At 33.1% G+C, this 17,934-nt stretch overlaps 1 protein-coding gene across 3 annotated transcripts in view; it reads right to left on the reverse strand.

Annotated features, from left to right (window-relative positions):
- The window catches only part of LRP1B (LDL receptor related protein 1B), a 1,950,491-nt gene that overhangs the window by 794,883 nt on the left and 1,137,674 nt on the right, over positions 1-17,934 (reverse strand). For all 3 annotated transcript variants that reach the window (XM_031651763.1, XM_031651762.1, XM_031651761.1), the window contains 2 exons: positions 4,929-5,109; positions 662-881 (listed from right to left, as the gene is read on the reverse strand). In XM_031651763.1, the coding sequence (XP_031507623.1) occupies positions 662-881; positions 4,929-5,109 (401 nt within the window). The remainder of the gene's footprint in view (positions 1-661; positions 882-4,928; positions 5,110-17,934) is intronic.

Raw genomic sequence — 17,934 nt, forward strand, 5'->3', positions numbered from 1 at the left:
TATTATTTAACTCATAAAGTCAGTTATTAGTGTTATGTGTAATTAAGTAACCAAAACATGAAATATAGAGGTTCTGTTTTGTCAGCTATGCCTCTGTCTCACAGCCAATTGCATCATCTTCAATTTTACCTAAGAATTTCAAAATCATTTTGCAGTTACTCTAGCAAAAAAAGCAAGAGGAAACTGATACCTATTCATACCAATAAACTTGAAGTTCGGCTCATTCCTACTATGTGTTTAAGTTTCAATGTCACCAAGTTACTTATTCAACTAAATACAATGTAATTACTTCCTCATCATACATAATGTTAAACTTCAGCTGAAGATATTGAACAGATTTTAATAGAGTGGGGTTGCTTGGTTATAGAAAAATCATCAATAATGCAGAAAAACTGCATTTTAAAACAGCTCTGATATCCTGAGAGCTGCTTTTAAAAATCCCACAAATCCTGGCACACCACTGTGAGCTGGGCCTGATCTCCCAGAGGCAAGTGCCAGCTGCACTCCTTAATGCTCAGCCCCCTTCAGCCACCCCATGGAGACCATTGGCAGCCACCTCAGAGGAGTAAAAATAAAATTGAAAGTATTTTTAACACAACACAACAAGGCTCTGTGAAAAAAAGAAGCCTGTGGGTTAAAAACAGCAGCATTTGTCTTTTACCTTCCTGTGAGTTCCATTCAAAAACACTTTTTCAATATGATCGTAATAGGCATCACACCAGTATAATGTGTTGGTGTGAAAGTCCAGAGTTAAACCATTTGGCCACAGCATCTTTGAAGTCACAAAAATCTGCCGATTGAATCCATCCATCCAGGCCTTCTCAATCCTTCCCACGCTGTCATCTATTTCATCTTCCTCCCAGTCTGTCCAATACATCCAACTAAGACATTAAAAATGCATACGTGTTATTACAACCAACCACAGTATAGACACTTCCTCAGATTTGACAGTTTCATAAATTCTAGTTTCATTCTGATTTGTCCTCTTATCTAAGTGTTTATCTGTCAAAGAGGGGGCAGCTGTGAAGTTTTAAGGAAAGCAAAGATTTGTTTGGTAGAACTGTGCATTTACACTTATTACAGAAAAGCCAACTGCCACCACTATCGCACTTACTGGCTTCACGCATTAATGAACCTGACAGTAAGTGCCAAATAGCTATTTTTGGGAGGTGTTGATACCAAGTATAGGAAATGATTTTCTGGGTCATTACTATTTTAAATGTTGTCCACCTCAAAAAGTATATCATCAATTACATGATTAAAAAGCAGATTGACTGACATGAGAATCCATGGCACAGTTAATGATCTACTCCAGACTTTAGTTAATCTCAGATGAATTATTATTTTTTAGGACAGGTAATTGAACTGCCTTTGTTCTAAAGGGCGTAGTCATACTGAGTTTGTTTGGCTAGGTCTGATTTGTCTTCCTGATGCAAATAATCTATGTTTTAGTGCTGCTTATTATTACCCTAAAATCTACAGAAGATGATTTATCTGCACATAAGTTTAGTAATAGCAAGTTGACTGACCTTGAGATTTTGAGCTTTAATTTCTATCTCAAACAAAAGCATCTGCCTTTAAAAACAAATCTTTTGTATAAGCTCTAACAGTAGGAGAGGGGGCCTTGAACGAATGTTCCAATTCCCTCATGAATGAGGTTAAAACCCACCACATGGGTTGTTTTAGGGTCATGTGAAAGTTCTTGAGTTTATTAATTAAAGTGTAGGTTTAATCCAGTCATCTCATATACAACTTTATAAAGTCTCAAATCTTTTCTAAGCTGCTGACCCTTGAAATACCCTTATTAGATCCCCTGCCTCCCCCATTTTGTAGACCCTAAGAATTTCTAAGTGCATTTGGAAAAAGTCTGTCACCATGACGAAAAATCCTACTGTGATCTAAACTGGCCGACTTGGGAAAACTGAGGATGAACACATTACCCATTATTTCAAACCAATTAAGCTCTTTTTAAATTCTCTTAACGGTTTCCAATTATGTTGATATGCCTTTTCAGACCCAAGGAAGTATATTGAGACTGTTGAATTGTATTAATCCTAAAAATAAACACGGAAATATTTATATCTTGTGTCTTGTACTTCCTTAAAGTGATTTTTGAATTAGGACAACTTAGTAACAAAAAGGTTAGTCATTCTGTTTGCTCTAATTCTATGTTAGTTAGGTATAACTACTTGACATCAGCTATATAAATGAACTATACAAAGGCGAAACATGCAATCTTTTCATCTCTATTGATATTTTCCTGAAATATTTTTATATAAAGTTGATCAATGCAGTTTTACTTTTGCTAATTTATGACTTATTAATATTGCAGTTATCTTACCCTACAGCTTCTATTTTTGATCATGGCAATACATTTTTTTCTGTGACCCAAATCACACATACATGTGCCTGTGTGTGCACACGCGCACACACACACACACACACGAAATAAATCTGGATATTCTAAATATACTGCATATTATTTAACTATTTGAAAAAAGAAATTGTTCACCAACTGACCCATCACTTAAAATTATTTTTATTTAAACAAAATACAAGAAAATTATTTTTCTAAGTAATGCCAATCTGAGAGAGGTTATATATACATACATACATATATGTGTGTGTGTGTGTGTGTGTGTGTATGCTTAAATGTATATTGTAGGCCAGGCACCATGGCTCATGTGTGTAATCCCAGCACTTTGGGAGGTTGAGGCAGGTGAATTACTTGAACCCAGGAGTTTGAGACCGATCTGAGCAACATGGCAAAACCTCATCTCTACAAAAAAATACAAACAGTAGCCAGGCATGGTAGCTTGTGCCTGTAATTCCAACTAGTCTCAAAGCTGAGGTGGGAGAATTGATCACTTGAGCCCAGGCTATCAAGGCTGTCGTGAGCCAAGATTATACCACTGCACTGCAGACTGGGTAACAGAGTGAGATCCTGTCTCAAAAAAATAAAAATAAGAATAAAAAATAATATGAAAGCTTTGCAATCAATACCAAATGATGAGAATTCTTAAACACACAAAATAGAAATATAACCTATAAAATAAGCAGGAACTAATACAAGTATTTTTTCTAGGTGGAACTCTGAGTATTCTTCACATAAAACGTAGGTTAATCTGGCCTTCTGCTAATACAGCAAGAAAAATTCTACCTTCTATTTCAAGCCCTGTTCGAATGTAATTATCTGATGAAGACTATCCCCAGCCTTTGTGGAGATGAGTCAAAATAAGCTCTTTCCTCTGTTTATGAATAACACTGTCTAGTTTTAAATAATATTTATTGCACTTATTCCTTGTATATAGGGACAGTTGGTAGGAAAACATTACAGGGATGCAGATATTGTCTCAATGACAAAAATATTCTATTAATCAGAATTGCCTTCAAATAGTTTGAAGTACGTAGATGCTACAGGTTTCTAACATAATTTGGATGCCTATAAACTTGGAAGATGTTTAAGAGGATTTCTAAATTTGATGAGAGAGCTGGAGCTAGTGGGCTCTAAATTTTCTTCTAAATTATATGTTTATATGACTTCCACATTTATGTCATCTCTTGGGCACAAAAAGGTCCTTTAGCTCTATCAGAAAACATTTTCTCTAACAGAATAGTGAGAAAGAAGACACTGTTTTAAGACAGAAATTTCTTTAATTTGTTTAATTTCTGTTTTAAGACAGAAATTTAAAATTAAGAAATTTCTTCATATAGATTTGGACAGTGTGGAATAAATACTCTCTTCAAAAACTAAGACTGATTTAACAGACGATTATATAATCCAAACATAAAATCACCAATATTACTTTATAATTATGCCCTATGAAAACACTTACAATGAGTTCACTCACTCCCTATGAAGAAGCACTCTGGTTGTATGTGGAGCTCTCTCAACACAAGCAACTCTAGGAACTGCAATTTGGTGATCTCAGTTTATAAGGGATTCACATGTCTCCTATACAATACATATTTTTTGTATATATGCAGTAAAATGTAAAGAAAATCTATTTTTTGATGTCTTGAAACAATAATATGTAAGCCATGGAAGGAAAACACTCCAAAAAACTATACATGCAAAATATTCAATAAATAACATTTTTTAAGTTATAAAATACTATTAAAATTTCTATCTTCTTTGATATTTCTATAAGTACAGTTTTGCATTCAGGTAATAGCACTGAATAAAAATCTAAAGAAAACATATTGCCAAGAATTGGACTAAATATTTCATTCTAAAACAAGTAATACATACTAGAAAATAATGTCTCTATATGGAAATTATGGTGGTATCTAAAATTGTGTGATTATCACCCTAGACTAATGAAAAGCAGTGAAGGTTAGTGGCTAAGAGTCTAGTCATAGAGACAGGCTCCCTGGGAATAAATGTATACCCAGTCTTTTATTAACTGAATGGTGTTTGGCAAGGCAGTTATCATTTTCAACTTTATAAAAGAGGGATAAGAACAGCAATTCATTCAGAGGATTATTGTGAGGGTTGCAAAATAGGGTCATAGTAACCCATTTAATAAAATGCCTGACCTGCAGGAAATGTATAAAAACTTTTGCTATTTTTTGAATACACTAAATTTCAATTGCCTTTAAAATATAGAATTGATTGTCTAATCGAATTGATTATTTATCTTGGTGTTGGCTGCTCAAAATACAGAATTATAGTGCTAATTTTAATAAATCAAGTAATATATCTTTGTGCAGTACTCTATTTCAGGTCAGTGTATTCTGACATGTTTATTTAGTACATTCTCTACGACAGAAAAACCATTAAATGTGTAACTTATCAATTAAGACCATTTGTGTGGAATTTCAGCTATACATATGAATTAAAATAAAACTGACTACTATTAACTATGTAAGAAATACATTTATCTACTATCACTTTTCTTATATAAAGCTAGTCAAATATTTCATACCCATTAATTGGATCCACCACAATTCCTCTGGGATGAGACATTTCACCCTCTAAAAGAGTCTTCCGACTCTGAGAAGCTTTTTCCAGCCTGGCCACATTAATGGTTTTCCTATGGCCATCGTTGGTCCAGTAAAGATTATTTCCAATCCAGTCCACAGCAATGCCCTCTACATTATCCAGATCTATATATATACATAAAAGCAAAAACAAGAAAGAAACTGCTTTTACAATTACAGTAAAATTAGTGTTCACTACTAATATTCTACCTAATAAAAACTTTAGTTCAAAAAGGAATGAACTCTGATCCTTGAAATCTTTATGGTGTAATTTTTGCAAATGTCACTATTTTACAGAATACTTTTCAATTTTATTTTGAATGTCTTTTTATGTGAATAATAGGCCCTCTCTCAATTGTACACAATGTTAACAAATTAATCATGGTCATTAACTCAGATTTTAATTGAACCTCAATTTATTGTAATTCAGTGATCTGCAGAAAAATGGAACATGTAAGTGATAGGAGTGAAAAAGCTTGAATATAAGTGACAAATTCAGCAACATAGACTGTTCTGAAGAAAAATCTACTAGTACTGTGTCAGCGTGTTCAAACTTGTAATATGTAATCAGAGTAATCAAAATAATATGAATGTCCTCTTGCCCAAGGATGAACAGTTTCAGCAGGAGCACAAGTATGAAAGCCCAGGACAGGCTTTCATCCCAGAACTGCGTCCACAGTGAATCGCAAGGAATCGCTGAAATACTTCTATTTTAGACTTACCTTACAAAGAATACTATTACAGGATTATGTGAGATACAGGCAATGATAATTCAAATGTAACAGACAAATAATAATCCTAGGAGTCCACCTAATTCAAACCCTTTATTTTATAAAGGGGGGTAACGAAAACTTCAAAGTGAAGGCAGTTACTTATAGTCTATTATCGTTCACGAAGCCGTAGCAATTGGATAAAAATCCAAGCCTTATGACCCACAGTGTGGAAACACTCAAAACAGCACAGTTCCTAGGGTAACTTTCTGTAGCATCCTGTTGTTGCTTTTTGTCATTTTGTAAACCACACTTCAGCCTACAACATTACAACGACAATTCCATTCTCCTGTTGCAGGAAAAATTGCTATGAACTCCTTCTTTTCTCTCAAAACCATGGGAGTCTACACCGACTTCCTCTTTTCCTTTTTGGCATGAGTTACAGAACTGGAATTTACTGGACAAAAGCAGTAGGTAGTATATGTTAGAGAAGGAGTTGTGTATTCACACACTACAAGGAAATCTATATCACATTTCCCTGTATGCAGACACAAAGGATATTCACTATTATCATGTTATTTAATCATAGTCCTTCTGGCTCAGGACAAAACGTACAATTTTCCCTTATAACCCTTATTGCTAATCAACATGTGTCGTGATTCAGAATGACTGATACAAAATGTGATCTGATCTAACTGAAAATCCCATTATAGTGAATCAGATATGTTCCCAATTTCACTAAGTTATCTGCTTCATTACTATCCAATATGAGTAATTTTCATAGGTTAATTGTGCCTGTGCTTAGAAAAAGAAGTTTAATTGCGTCTTTACTTATTGACACTTAATTTTCCTGAGCACTTTCCTATTCTTGCATAATGGAACGAGAGTAGTTATTTACTCTTTTCTATTTATTATAGTCTATAGCTGATTTCTATCTTAGTTGGTTTTCACAAATTGAATTACATTTGAAATCTGTTCCAGTATAAAAAAGTCTTCATGCTGGATAACCCTCTTATTTTTGAAACTTTTCCTTTTAATATATGACTAGAGATTTATTTTTTTTTTCATATGAAGCAGTTACAATGCTGTATGGATGAAATTTTTGTTTCTGACACTTGGGTAAGCAAACTCAGTGATGCATCAGGAAAGTGAAGATTATAATAGCACCTACCTTATAGGGTGATTACAAAGGACAAACTATTAATAGCTACTGCATGTAAACATTTAGCATATTTCCTGGAATACAGTAACTTCTCAGTTCATGTTAGTTTTTATTAACCTATCAGGATTAAAAAATATTTTATATCTCTTCTGTCTCCTTTCTTTAAGGGTACTACTTGATAGGAATATATCTTATGTTTTTTGCCTTTAAAATGCTTTTTTCTGTATTTCTTGCATTTTTACCAGTGACTAACTTTGACTAAAAATAGTCTATAAATAAATATATGTGATATTCTTAAAATAATGGTTGGTACATACTAAATAATACATAAATATAATGATTATTATTCCTGTAATAATATCACTATAATTTCTGTATAATCTTTTCTTTTTATTATTATTATTATTATTCTTATTTTTGAGACGGAGTCTCGCTCTGTCGTATAATCTTTTCTTAAGCAAGATATCTACTGTATTAAGATAGTAATAAAGGAATTAGCCTAGAGTATTTTCTAAGGTTGTTTTCTGTTTGTGCTTTGATTTATTTTTCTGTTATAGGGAGAATGACAATGAATAAAAATTTTAAAATAAGAAAATGTATGAAAAGATCTATGAGCAAATTGGGAATCTTTTTAGGTTATCTTTAATAGGGCAAGGAGGAATTTCTCTCATGCAGAACAAAGCTTGAACAATCAATTACTTCCTTTCTCAACAAATATACATTGATAAGGGAAGCATTCTGCTTCCACATTATTTGGTCCCTGCTTTAAATTAACTTATAAATTAGATCGAGAAGTTATACATATAGAACACCAGTCTTATGTACGTTTGATATTTTATTCAAAGGGGTCTGTTTGAGCCCTGCCTGAGACTGACTAACAATGACTCTATGAACAAAAGCCCTTTAACCAGATCAGGGACATATGAAGGTTATGGCATTCAAAGGCCAAAAAAACATCAGTGACTACAGAGAGTCCAATTATTAGCTTGAGAAAACACATGATATTAAAATGCAAGGAAGATGTTCGATAAAGCAAAACTTGGTAGAATAGATTGTTTTGTGTACTTTGGGATAGAGTTCAAGTATCCTACATTATAGAATTCATATTTACTACTATTTATTATTATTATTGCATAACTAATAAAAAACAAGAGCATGACTATATTAAAAATCTGGTCAAAATCTCCCTTAGCTTTCACAAAACACCCATTTTCATGCATCAACAGGCAAGGAATCAACATACTTGTTCTTCTTCAGAAAAAAAAAAATCCAGTAGATAATTATTTCTAAACTTTGTTTAGATTAATATTATGTCTATATTTTTCATGCTAAGTGAAGATATTGCATATTTACTCATATTCAGAAAATAAAGCCTTTTCATGCACTCTGAAAATTTAATATATTATTTTTCTCAAATTATTACTATTTCTACAACATGTTATCTTTGTAAACATTGTTCTAGCAATTTCAAAATAACTTGTATGAATGGAGTAATATATAAACAGTACACTAAATACCCACACACTCACACATCTAATTCAAATTTAGGATTAATAATGAAATGCATGGTTTACTTAAGTGAAAAACTCCTTATGTTAACAATATTATTTCCCATAAAAGACACCTACCACTAAGGAAATGAGGATAAATAATATATAATAAAATTTATATAAATTTTAAAAGAATAATGATGCGGATTTAAAAAGAATAAATAGGACAATTCTTCAAATGAATGTAATACTTTGGACTACACCAAATAAACACTTTTAAAGAAAGTGGTTTTGGGAGAAAAACATTTTTCTAAAAAGAAAACTTCATTACAGGTCTGATTTTTAGATGTTACACATTCATGGGACAGAAGACTAAAGTTTTATATACTTAAAATAAAATTGCATACTTTTAAATTGGGTCCATGATTTTTTTTTTTTACAAGAAAGGATGTGAGCAGTGGCCTTATTTTTGTTATGGTACATGAGCAGGACCTCCAAAAATGATCCGTAGATCTTGATGCTTTACAACAGAACTTGATGCATATAATAAGAAATTAATTAAAAATTACACCCCAAAATGGCCATTATAAAATCAGAGTTTCTACATTTTTCTACCTTATACAAGTTTATCCAGCGTTATCTATCCTTAGCATGAACATTATTTTTCTGAGTTGTAATGAAAGTGTCTACATGAGTACAGAATATGGTAAAGTACCTTAAATGATTAAATTTGCATCATGCATGCAGATATGCTTAAGGTCAGCAATGCCTTACCTCAACCTAGAGTCAACAGTTGGACAACTTTCCTGTCTCCTATTCTTGTAGTTCAATTAACACAAATTCTCTTTGTGCATTTCAATATGGCTTGAGGCTATAAATAGCTCATATGTATCCGACATGAGTAAATGACATTGATTTAATTAATAGTGTAGCTGTAAAATTTGCTTGCTGAATAAGCTGTCTCTTGGGGTTTCAAGGGTCTCTGGTCACAAACTAAAGATATTATCTGTCCCTAATGGCCAGTTGAGGGTGATGTTTCTCATCCTCATTTTCATTCCAGATTTCTCCTTAGTTGTTAGGTCAAGGAGGGTGAATACGCAAGCCATTCTCACTCAGTACAAAATACCTTGATGTTGTATTCAAAGAGATATGTTGAGTGCATATAAGGGCCTTATTTTCCAGAATAAACAGAATATATTAAAACATAGTGGTTTCCTTTCATTATCCAAATGCAGACTGTCAGTTTCATTGGGTCTGGGGATACAGATCATCACTCTATGATATTCAGATATTTTATCTTTGATACGATGAAGACATGGACAAGTAAAGATAGGGCCATAGTATGCATCATAGTTACCAATAATCTACAGTGACAATTAAAATGAAAGATTCAGAATGGTTAAGGACTGAGATTTTCATCATACTTTCAAGCTTATAAGTTTGTCTGTTTTTGTTCCATGATTTCTGGTAGAAGATACAAGACTTGTGGAACCGATATAAAAGATTTTATTACTCATGGCACAACAAGCAGCATGGTCATCAGCAGATTGGTGTCAGTTCCTTTTACTCCAAAGTCCACAGGGGCAACTGGGAGGGGTCCATATGGATGCTTTCATACACTGTGGGTGGCATTACAAGAGAGGAATTCTGAGTTTAGAAAATCGAAGCCTATTATAATGGGCAGTAAGAAGGCCTGCTGTTTTCACTGGCAGGTGACTCTGTCTCTTTCTCTCAATACTCTTTGCTATACAAACATTCTTGAAAAGATACTTCTGAAGAAAAGACAGTAAGTGTCTTACTTTAAGAGATGCAGAAATGTGAGAGATCCACGGAGAAATGTCTCACAATAAAAGGTCCTGAAAAGTCATAACCTGGTGGTCACTAATACATGCAGATAGATAGAGCAAACAAATTGGTGAGTGGATATGAACACAAATAATAATTTCTGGATTCCAAGCTATTACTGTTATGGGAATTCTGCACTAATTTACACAACCATACCTAAAGCAATGAAAGCACATAGATAGAGCAAACAAATTGGTGAGTAGATACGAATACAAATAATAATTTCTGGATTCCAAGCTATTGTTCTTATGGGAATTCTGCATTGATTTACACAACCATACCTAAAGTATATTGTGTAGCTAACTATGTGTGATGGTCAATTGTATGGGTTAATTTGGCTAGCCCATGGTACATTGGTCATTCAGTCTGGATGTTGCTGTAAAGGTATGTCTTAGATGATATGAACATCAATAGAATTTGAGTAATAAGCAGGTTACCCTCTATAATGTGGGTTGGCCTCATCCAATCAGTTGAAGGCCTAAAGAATAGATTGGGATTCCCTGAGAAAGATGAAATTCTTCCTTCAGGCTCTCTTTGAACTCAAGCAGCAACATCAACTCTTTTGAGGTCTCCAGCCTGCTGATGTACTCTGCAAATTTTGGACTTTCCAGTTCCCATAACTGTGTGACCTAATTCCATATACATTCTGTTTTTTCTGTTTCTCTAGAGAATCGTGACTAGTACACTATGACCATGCCTGTGATCTGAAAATGATTTTGCTGAATGGGCCGGGAAGAAGAAGGCCACTCTTCACATCCATCCTTTTCTGATAAAATACTGCAAAGTGTATATTTCAGAGGACAAAATAGCTTTCAATTTAAGAAGACCTAGAGATATGCAAGGGGCATATAGATCATTGTATAATATTCCACTAAAATTTTTTGGATAATATTAGAGTGTTCATTGTGAATGGGGAGAAAGTAATTTCCATTAACACCATTTTACTACCTAACTCTGCCTATCAAGAGAAAACAAAGCTAAAATTGCTTCCATTTTTTGAACACAATATATCACACCTATTCTTGAATATTCCTTTTAGAACCGTGAAGTTGGTCATAATTTATAAAAATAAAACACTTTTGGCACCTATTTCATCAATAGTAAATTATTCAATCTCTTTCATATTATATGAAAAGTCTACACTATTAGTAGTCACTTGGGCAATTTAATGTCATAGAAGTTGACTTTTTACTAGCTATATTTTCTAATAGGTTTCATGTTTTTGCACTTGGTCACTTAAACATTCAAAAAGTTGCATCAACTGATAACGTTTACTGAACTTTAAAAAAGACAAGGTATCAAATACATGCTTAGAAATCATGTTTAGTGAAAAATACTGATCACTAAATTCCAAGTTGAGCTTACAAGTTAGAGAATGTAAATCTTTATTGTATTTACAATTACCATGGGAAAGAACAAATGTGTTATCTCATGCGACTATACTCTTGGAGATAACCAGCCTATATCAACCAAAACTGTATTTGTTTCAGATCCACATAAATAGAGAAAAAGTCTAGACAAATGCATGTGTGGATTCTAGGTAAATGTGGTAAAGGAGGCCAAGTTCTTAATAATAATTTATCTAACAACATTTTTCCATAAGTATCTAAGAAAACACAAGCAGTCATGACCCTCCTGGGTACACAGGTACTCTTACAAAACTGAAACAGTAAATTGGGGCAAAGTCATAATAAAATTAGGCAGGAACCTTGTTGTGAATTCAGTATTCTAGGAATAAAAGAAGCTACAGAACCATAAAGTTTAACTTGTACATCTACAAATAATGAAACAAAGAAAAGTAAGTTGACTCACAAAGACCCATGATTAGTTAGTAGTCACTATAGCAAGTCTTGAAATTTAACTCATGTTTTAATGTGCCTACCATACTTTGTATTCAAATTTGACCTCTAGAATTGTAAAGAAAAAATGATAAACAGAGGAAGGAGTTAAAAAGTTTAACCCAGACAAAGTTTCCTTGGAAGAAGGAAAAGTAGGGCATGGGAGAAGGGAGGGGAATGAAGCTAGAATAAGGTCACTACAGTAAAGGATGCTTTTGGGTACAAACTTTCCAATTACAAAGACCATACATAATGAAAGTTTGCATATTTTTTCAGATTTCTCCACTTTGATAACTTTTGGCAAATTGCTTACCCTTTGATGCACGGATTAAACTTGAACTTCAGCTTTCACAAATGAAAATACGAATAATAATCAGCTCTCTCCATATTAGGATTAAAGGAGAGAATAATAAGCAGAACAATGCCTGGCACATAATTAAATTCTCAATAAATGATACCTGTTATTTCTTACTAAAATACATTTGATGACTAACAACGTAGAGACTTAACAAATGTCCATATGAAGGGAAGTGAAATATTAAAAGAAAACATGAGGAAAGCAAGAGGAAAAAACTATCATAAGCTACATGAGAAGGACAAGACATAGCTAAACTCATTATGAAAAAATGGCTGGTATTTGAATAAAGTCTTTGGTTAACAAAATTGTATCAACATTAATTTTCTAGTTTTGATAATTGTAGTGTAGTTTTGTAAGATGTTAGAAAAGGCTGCGTCAAGGTGCAATGGACTAAATGTTCAACCTGGAAGAGGTCCCTCACCAGAACCTGACCATGCTGGCACCCTGATCTCAGACTTCTAAGCTCCAGAATTGAGAGAAACAAATTTCTGTTGTGTATAAGTCACCCAGTCTATGGTACTTTGTTATGGCAGCCTGAATTAATTAAGACAGAGAAATATACAGAAATTCTCTGTACTATTTTGCAAATTCTTGACTAAAGTTACTTCAAAATTTATTTTTTAAAATATAATAAATTGCTTTGTAAATGCATTGCTTTTATATAATAAAAGATGCCAAAGCTAGATGTAGCATTACCCATAAAAAATAGTTTAAATATTGATATTAATAATATATTTTATAACAATTTTGGTACAATAAGATAAACACTTATGATTCCACAGTAAAAGTTTAAGAAATATTAGTGAAGAATAACTTATCCATGTAAGTGTACAGTATAAAATTATTCAAGGTAGATACGTATCTCTTAAAGAAAAAGAATTTAAAGCTGTGCAAAAAAAAAAAAAAAGAGATGTTGATTCAGAAAGACTGGGAAAGTGTGTTAAGACGGGTGTATTATGTGTAGCAACTAAAAATTGTGATCTAAAGTTTTTTTTATTAAAATATTACAGAAGTTTAAATAAATCAATAAAAATATGTAAGGTTTTACAAGATTCCTGAAAAATCATCGGGGATGATTATTATAAGAGGAATTTCACTAAAAAACAAAATGAGTTTTCGGATGATCAAAAAATAACAAGTTGATCTTATTTCTTACATTAGAACAAAAAAAACAACAACATTTTTTAATGACTCTTACATCTTTTTAATTCATTTAATTACTGTTTTAAAAGTGATGACAACTAAATTAAAGTACCCATTCATCCATTTAATGAATGTTTGCTGTAGAGCTAATATGAGCCATGAACTGTTCTAGGCCCTAAGGATCTACTACTGAGCAAAGCAAACAAAATCTCTGACCTATTGAAGCTTACATTCTGGCAGCAAGGCAACAACCAAGTGAAACATACCCAGAATAATGACAAAAGAGGAAAAGCAAGGAAAGGGAACAGAGTTGGGTCAGGTGTGGTGGTGGTAAGCCATTTTATTGGGCTGGCCAGAAGGGCTGACTGAGGAGGTGGTCTGCAGGCAAAGACATCTAGGACTTACAGAAGAGATGCATGGGGGAATCTGATAGAAGAACATTCCAGACAGAGAAATATGTGCAAAAGCCCTGAGGTGGGACCATAGCTAGGGTGTTCAGGGGACAACAAAGATGATATTGGAGAAGAGATACCGGGCTATTACAAGTTAAATAGCAGAAAAACAACTTAAATAGCATTTTCCCCCTATGAACTTAAAAGTCATTGTGTGGAACGCTTATGAGGTGACTAAACCCAAAATTCTCATGAACAGTAGTGATAAGATGGTTCCTTACTGTGACTTGTACTTATTTTCAAGGGTTTATTTATGGGTATTGGGAAAGGCAGTCCCCTGTGGGCCTTCAGTGTCCCTGCATATTCTTGCTGAGTTTGCCAGATTGTAAGGCTTATTTCTTTTTTGACGCTGAACAATTTCTCTTGCTACTCATGTAGGCAGCGAAGTAAGTCAAGGGGACCACAGGGAGACTGCTGTGTAACTGCTTGCTCCACAGGGGAGGGGAACTAGAGATCTTGCTTGTTCACACAGTGATGGCTGCTTTCTCAGAAAGTGCTGATCTCTAGGCCCTGGGATCCACAGCTGTGGCACAACTCCCTGCTTGCTCAGCATTCATCCTGGCCCATCAGGTCGCTCCCTGAGACTTGCAGGTAAGTGAACCAGTGCAACTATCTTGATACTCCTGTGGTGAGCAATAAACTGTCCTAAGTCTCAATGTCTCATTTTCTACTTTTGGCACCTATACAGTGGTGACAGTTGTATTCCCCACCATCCTTTATGATAGGGTTTCTCAGCTGTGGCATTATTGACATTTGGGAACTGAAGACCCTTTGTTATGGAGAACTGTCCTATGTATTGCACAATGTTTAGCAGCAAGTGCGTCTATCTACTAGATTCCAGTAGCAACTCCCTCTCTAGTTGAACCCAACGTAATTCCAGATAATATCAAATGTCCCACGGAAGACAAAATTATCTGTGTTCTATGAGGTTGGAGTTCTACCTTAAAAGTGAGTGATATTTCTCAGACTCTTTGGTTCATTTTGATTCCTCTAAATGAATTTTCTTATCTTGAAATGAAAAGTTACTTGCAAATTTTTTTTGGCAAAATTGCTAAGAATATTCAATTGTGTTTCTGTGGCTAGTATATATGCAGTCTCAGAATGGGTTTGGTTTCGTTGATATTCCACATATATAGAATACTTTGAAAAGAAAAATGTTAAACATGTTATGAATAGTTACAGTGACAAACATTTTGAAAATATTTGTCTCCGAATGACACATTTATATATATCTATATCTATATCTTTTTTATCTTGAAAAATGGTACTTTTTGCTTTTTACCTGAAATAATAGCAAGTTAAACCTTGCAATTTGAAATTCCTCTATTTAAGACAAATTACAAGTAACTTAATAGCTGAAATATCAAGGTAATTTGTTTTGATGGAAAACATGCACATTCTTCTATGATTAACGATAAAGATTTATGAAAGCTCATTTTCATAACAAAGATAAAACTGCCAATGCTGGGGATAGGAATACATTGCTATCCGGTGCAGGCATATTTGTATAAACCAAAGAAAGGAACAGATGTGTATTAAAATATTTTACATGATTATCAACCATCACCACACATTAAATGTCCTAATATCATAACAATATATTTCTTCAAGTTATCTGAATATTGCATACTACACTACAGTAGATGCGTATTTTGATGAGAACTCTGATTCTTTCCAATTGCATAGGAATAATAAACAGAAAATAAAAGTTAATGAATAAAGATAAAAGGGAGTTGATAGGTGTTTAAGGAAGATCTGAGGTCATCATCATTCATTTTTTTGAGGGAGGCAAAAAGTATGAGGATACACAATATTGTTTTTCTTAGTCTATGACTGAGTCTAGAATAAACCTGGTCTGAGTTATAAGAGAATGTTTCTTAATTCCTGTAAGCTCTAGGTCCCTAACTTGAACGAAAATCACAAACCTCCTACGTTTAAGGGTTAACTTGATGATTCAGAATATGATATGAAATGTCTGGTGCATACTAGGAGCTTCATAAATGCTCCTGTTATATAGCAACAGATATTTTGTCAACACAATATGATTTACATTAGTTTAAAATACAATTTTAAGTGCTGAGACCATCAGACCATGGAATGCGTAAAAATAATCATGATTTTCCTGGAGGAGCTATATATAATGGCACATATACATATCACACACACACACACACACACACATATATGTAGAGAGAGAGAGAGAGAGAGGAAATAAAAAAGCATAAAAACTTATAACAGAATTGAAGAGTAGTTACCTCAGATGGATATTCTATTAATTATCTACCTAATCTTTAAACTTTTTAATTCAATAGTTTACCTTTAAAATGAAACAAGAAGGCTAATTATGAGATAAAATTTGGTATTTCTCTTTTGCTTCATCTGAATTTTATAATCCTCTGGGTAGTCTCAAATCAAAATGCTATATAGGGGACTTGCCAAAATAATTAAGTATGTATACATTACAAAAAAATTTGTTCTGAAGCTATTTTTTAATAGCTGGTTAAGTAATGACTGTGAGTAGATAGAAGTTTGTGGAACCAGAAGAGACAACTTGTAGCACACTAGCCCCAAACAGGACACAATTTTATTCAGGAAAAAAACCACACACACAATTAATGTAAGTATAAAAGGAAGAGATTCAAGTGTATGAAGATTTTGAGGAAAGGGCTTGGCAGACAAAAGACAAACTAAAATAAAACAACACCCATTTAGGACGTAAGATGAAAATGTAGTAGTTTTTGTTTGTTTGTTTGTTTGTTTCTGTTTTTTTTTTTTTTTTTTTTTTTAGCAATCATCCATGTTTGAAGTAACCAACTTACAACTTATATTAATGTGATAAAAAACTAGTTGCATCAAAAAAAAAAAAACCCTTGTATTTACATGGTTACCTATAATCGCATTTATTTACTTTGTAATTGTTGTTTTATTTGTAATTCTCACTCAAGCTATGAATGCATACCATGTTGTACAAATTTTAAAAGATTCAAATGTGAGTGTAATAACTCATATGGCCCTCCCAAGAAGTAATCACTATAAACAGTTTATTGATCCTTCCACAAACTTTTGGATATACTTGCAAAAATAGGATCATCCTGCAAAAATATCCTTTAGCTCATTTTGTCTATTTATGGGTTTTGTTGATGTAAGTATATACAGCTCTACCTCATGTGTTTTAATGGCTACTTAATATTATTGCTAGCATAAATGCATCATGCCTTATTTGATAGACTTTATATTGTTTCCAATTTATGATTACAGGTAATGTTTCTTTTTGAACATGTGTTTACTTCTATAGAATAGGTAACTAATTGTGGAATTGGTTTGAATCTTATGTACCGTTTCAATTGATAGCTATTACTAAATAATGCTTCAAAACCAATATAACAACTTACATTCTTCCTAGTCTGGGAAATATTTTCTTATGTTCTAATATCACATATTATCAATATTTCATTCTTTAATCTGATGAATTTGGTGAAAACTATTCCATTGATTTACATTTTTGTAATTAGTATGATGTTGAGTTCCTCTCCATATGCCTATTCAGAACATTTTCACCTAGTTTATCTTCCATGTTTTCACTTGCTCATAATACATTTTTTCATAGAAATGTGTTTTCTAAAATTTTAATGCAGGTGTATATACATATATATATACACACACACACACGTGTATATATATGTATATACATGTATGTGTATATATATGTATATACACACATATGCCTACATATATACACACACACATATATATGTGCATATATACATACATATGCAGGCATATGTGTGTGTGTGTTTCACTAGGTTGTGCGTTGCATTGCTTAGAAAATGTTCTGCATCCCAATACCATTCAAAATATATATATTTCCACATACACACACAGGCATGCACATCCCCTACATGGGTGCCCCAACAAAAGATGCATCACAGTGAGGGGCCAGACAGCAACAGGGG

This window comes from Papio anubis, chromosome 10 (genome assembly GCF_008728515.1).
Source record: "Papio anubis isolate 15944 chromosome 10, Panubis1.0, whole genome shotgun sequence".
Lineage (NCBI taxonomy): Eukaryota > Metazoa > Chordata > Mammalia > Primates > Cercopithecidae > Papio > Papio anubis.